We start from the raw sequence: 5,000 nt of genomic DNA on the forward strand, positions 1-5,000 counted from the left end.
ATGTTAAGCCAACCATTAAAATTGTTTTTATTTATCTTCATTTATTTATTGTGTAGAAAGAATTGTAAAAATGATAAAGTGATTCAGATTTTTATGTAAAGTGGAACAGCATTAGAGTAGAGATTTGATTAATCAACAATGTTTTATGAACTTGAAAATATGATGAGGAATGATACAGGCTTAAATAGGAATAGACAATCTCTTTCACTTCAGTGTTTGTTGTTGTTTTTTGTTTTTTTTTTACATTTCTTTTCTCTTTTGCAACAGCCTGAGCAGTGGCCGCCTGGTGGATGGGTAGCCTCTTGGCACGTGGAAGAGAGCAGCAGAAGTCATCTGAGTGACAATGCCTCCTCCCAGAATCGCTTCCATTCGAGCTTACAGTTACTCTCTGAGACTAGTCTCCAGCCTAGGCTCTCCCTCTCGGACCATAACACCACTTCAAGCAGTGCACAAATGGGTGAGGACTGCTACACCCCTCAGGAAAGAACATCCTGTACCTCAGCTGCCAATTCCTCTACTAATACTGCAACAACAACGTGTTGGTATGACATCATAACTTCTTTGAGCTTAACAACAACTTCTCAGACAGCAGCTGTCAGGAGTGCTCAGGGTCACACAGCCACTGCAAGATCTCATGATACCAACAACATATGGCATCAACAAGACCCCTTGCTTAGCAGCACTGGGAGAAACAGCAGCAGCAGTAGCAGCAGTAGCACAGACTGTCCCCTCCAGGCCCACTACCACCAGAAATCGGGTGGGCACCAGACCAACATAGCGGATTCCCCTGGTGGGTCTGGGAACCTGGAGGACATGGGTACCTCTCTAGCACCCAGAGGAGAAAGTGGCATGCAAAAGTTTTCTCCTTTGTCACTGGAATCGGCAGTCACTAGCACAAGCAGTTCCCCAGAGCAGAAGAACTGTCATGTGTCTCAGTCAACAATGGACAACCTTGACTTGAAGGACTCAAAGGTGAAAGTTCTTGAAAATAAGGAAATATTAAATCATACCTCAAGTGAAATCAATGCAAACCTCCTTGTTAATAATGTAAGTAAAGATGAAATTAGCAACATACTTCAAGTGAAAGGGGAATTATTAAAGACGTTAACAGAGGCAACCAATAAACAGTATCCAATTGATTTAGCAGTATTCACATGTGAGGACAAAAGCAAGGGTGCATTAAATAAGAACTTGGCCAAAGTTAGTTCTAAGGTTAGTAATAGTGAAAGGACCAATAGTAATGATGGCAGCACAGCAGAAGAAGGTGCAGAAGTAACCACCAAGGACGAGGGTTACTCCACCATGTCCAGTGACGTTCAGGCAGAGGTTAAGGAAAGTGTAACTATTAGTTCTGTGACAACTGTGCAAGAAGAACCTCTGACTCTTGTTCCTGTCAGTGAGAGCGGTAGTCAGGAGACTGCCAGCGTTGTGGGTGACATGTCCTTAAGTAAAGGGTCTAGTAACAAGAGTGAAAATGATTCAACAGACAAAATTAGTGTTAAGGAGAGAAAGGTATCCAATACAAATAATGAGTACTGTGATGGTCTTCGTGTTATATATGATGAAGAAGACAACAATTCAGATGTATTTTTTATACCAATTCAAGAACCAGAAAATGAGAGCTTGTATAGACATAGTTATCATGTACCATCTAATACGGAACCGAGATTGCCAGCTCGATGGTACTCGGATTCCCAGCTCTACAAAGAAAGGAGAAATGCTCAAGGTCATAAAATTGTTGCTAGTCTTGATAGACATGTGTCCGTAAAAGATCTCGCAGAGAGGACTGCCTCCACTGCTGAAGTGTTGGAAGAAGCCTGCAATACGAGGAGCTTGAAAAGATCCTCAGCGCAGGCAAGTCTCAAGAGAGCTAATCTTCGTAAAAGAGAAGAACAACCTACCTCAGGCAGCAGTGAAGAACTGTGGCCACTGGAGGAGGACCACAGAAAGTATCTCTCTCCTACCTACAGCCATGCTGAGCTAGAGGACTGGTCACTGGACTTGTCATCAGAATATCTGAGTGGTGCATGTGGGGAGGGCGAAGGGAGTGAGAGTGTGGGTACGAGTGGGGCCCACCATGGATCTCTGCCGTCCATCCAGGAAGCCACGCCCGAACTTGAGGAGGACAATAACGAGTTCCTCTGGAATGGTGCTACATACTTTAAAACTGATTTAGATTTAGACTGGTCAAGTAAAAAGGAAATGACCAAAAGCTGGCAGTTGGATCATGCGAAGGAGAATCAGATAGTAATGTCTCCTCGATCTGGGTGCTCTGACCAGCCTGCAGTGTGGTCTAGCAGTGAGCAGCTTTCATGCTGCTCTGAAGGGGTTTCAAAGTGCAGTTCTGATTTTGAAAATTTCTGTGAACAAATATGTAACTTGCCTGAACTGAAAAGGGTATCCTTTTGCAGTAGTGAGTTAGGGGGCCAGGAAGCCTCTAAAGGTGCCAGCCACGACACCTCGAGTGCGGGCGAACATGAAGAAGAACTCGCAGATGAAATGTGTATTGATACTGTTTTTACTAGAGATTTTTACCGCCTTGTTAAGTTTGAAAGCAACCGAAGTCTTGCAGCCTCATCTAAAAGTCTGGCCACTTCTGATGGACTCCTCACTATAGAGAGACTGCAAGACTTGGAATCTAGTGGATCACGCAAAGAGGCATTAGCTTCTGTCCTTGGTTTTATTGCAGAACAGCAAAAGTACTGTAAGGAGAGAGAAGCTCAGGATGAGAAAGTTGGCAGTAGTCACTCTAGAGATATGTTGAAGATTGCCAATGCTATTGAATGTGCTGGATCTCCTTTAGCCTCTGTTCTCTTCAGGGGGACATTTCCAAAGTCTGCACTACGTGAAGGTACCGGTGACCAAAAGAAAGCCTCAGAGGATTTCTCCATGAGGACTCTGCCCACAAAATCTTGGAAGCAAAGTAACTCGGTGAAGAGTAAAGTCGGTCCAGCTGTTCCTGCCAAACCCAGGTCATGTTACCTTCAGGGAGGTCAACCTGGAGCTGCTACCTCTAATGTCTTACCTACAACTCCTGCCAGATGTCACCCTGCAGCCGCATCCTCGTCCCTTCCAGCTGCATCAGCTGAATTGCCACCTGCTTCCCTCCCAGTCTTGCCGGCCACATCTCACCCACACCCCTCTGTGCCTTCCCGGTCATCTAGTTTGGCCCCTCTCCAAGCCATACCTGCTTGTGAAGAGGAAGTTCCTCTCTCTCCTATCCCTACGGTGCCCATCAGGAATGCCTCGCACCCTCCTGATACAGACTCAATTCCAGAGCAGCAGATTTATTGTACGCCTTGTCCTGAAGTACCTCATCACAACCCTCCAGTACCTGACCACAATTGTGTGGACATGTCTTGTTTCCCCCCGGTGCCCCGTCGCTCATCCAGTATGGCTTTCTGTTGCAATGTCTTACCTGTACCCGAGCACAAGGTGTCCCTGAATGACCCCCCACCTGTGCCCAAGCGCATAACAAGCCGAGCCCTACCCAAGCCTCCACCTGTGATAACCAGCCAGGCATCATTAAACAATGCCAATGGCACGAGCAAGAGCAGTGGTCACGAGGGTAAGCGACCTCGGAGCTTCCTAGGACTGGGAATTTCCAGCCCTAAGAGACCCCAGAGTGAACATCATGAACTGCCCAGCCTGAGTGAAAACCCAGCAGGCATGCTGGTAGAGTTGCAGCGAATGGCCAAAGTGGAGGAGGAGGAAGAGGAGAAGAGACAGAGACCAAGACCTGGAGGCCTCTATGAAGCCACAAGTCCTGGTGGGTCTGTGGGCCTCGGTACTGGTTGGGTCAGGGTCCAGCCGCATGTCGATTTGCAAGACCCTCAGGTAGGTTGCTGTTGTTCCGTAAAAGAAACAAAAAAATTGAATTTTAAAAATTGGACTACCTTCTGCTGGAAATAAAATTATTCCCATATATATATATTTTTTCTTTTTCATATAGAATCGAAAGATGAAATATCACTATCACCAATCTTCTAATGAGTTATCTGTTTTCAGGCTCGAGCTAACCTGTTAGATGGAATGATGGAGTCAAGTGAGGGCTGCAGCTCAGAGACAGAGGACGATGAGGGCATGGCACACCAGTATGCACAGCTCAGGTCTATGCATCGCAGTAGACGTAAACGCAAAGGTGAGCGTTGTTGATGGATTTTTTTTTCTGTTTTTTGTTAATTATAGGCATTGAAATAAAAGTGGTGCAGATGCATTTTTTTATTCTCTTTCTGTTAGGGAAGGTTCTTGATCTGAAGCATTGAGCTTGCAAATAGTGGAAGCTCTATATCACCCTTATTTCCATATTGATAAAGCTAAGTGCTCTAACTTATAAAGACTGGGCCTCTGTATCAGTCTTCTTATAAGATACAATTGGAAAAAAGTTCACAACTGAAGATATGAAGCTATTCCGGTTATACATGACATATATTAATTCATGTAACTTACGGCCTTTGTCAACATCACAAGAAATTTTCATCTTCTACAGTGGAATAAAAGAAATAGTAAACTTTGGCATCAAAGAATTTGTAATTCTAGTCAAAAACAGGTATTATTGTATGTTAGGCAGGAATCTAGCATTATTGACATGAAACATGAGGGGAATTATGGAAAATCAATAAACAATTAGACAATTACTTTCAGACAAAAAAGTTGGAACATTTATATGTAGAAGCTTGTAACTAACTACAGTTTTTTATACAATAAGATTAGTGTTAGAGTTTGTTATGCCAACAAAATATCTGAATAGAAGTACTGAACTAAGACTTAAAAAGATTTAGCTAGACGTGAAATGTTATATCACTAGTAGAATGAGTGGGGAATCCTTATGAAAAAATGACTCTTTGCAGGTTGTAAATAGTTGTACATAATTTTGCCATGTTGAGAAGTGACTTTCCACAATAAATAGTGTTTTGAGCAATGATGAGCCTCTTTGGCCTAGCATAAAGTTCCTATTTAAGATCCAAGGAATTGGATACCATCTCCCCTTAAGGACAGTA

At 43.6% G+C, this 5,000-nt stretch overlaps 1 protein-coding gene across 3 annotated transcripts in view; it reads left to right on the forward strand.

Annotated features, from left to right (window-relative positions):
• LOC113826222 (serine-rich adhesin for platelets) overlaps window positions 1-5,000 on the forward strand; it is a 30,202-nt gene that overhangs the window by 18,018 nt on the left and 7,184 nt on the right. For all 3 annotated transcript variants that reach the window (XM_070126924.1, XM_070126922.1, XM_070126923.1), the window contains exons 7-8: window positions 268-3,837; window positions 4,009-4,141. In XM_070126924.1, coding sequence (XP_069983025.1) covers window positions 268-3,837; window positions 4,009-4,141 — 3,703 coding nt within the window. The remainder of the gene's footprint in view (window positions 1-267; window positions 3,838-4,008; window positions 4,142-5,000) is intronic.

This window comes from Penaeus vannamei, chromosome 11, assembly GCF_042767895.1.
Source record: "Penaeus vannamei isolate JL-2024 chromosome 11, ASM4276789v1, whole genome shotgun sequence".
In the NCBI taxonomy this organism is placed as follows: domain Eukaryota; kingdom Metazoa; phylum Arthropoda; class Malacostraca; order Decapoda; family Penaeidae; genus Penaeus; species Penaeus vannamei.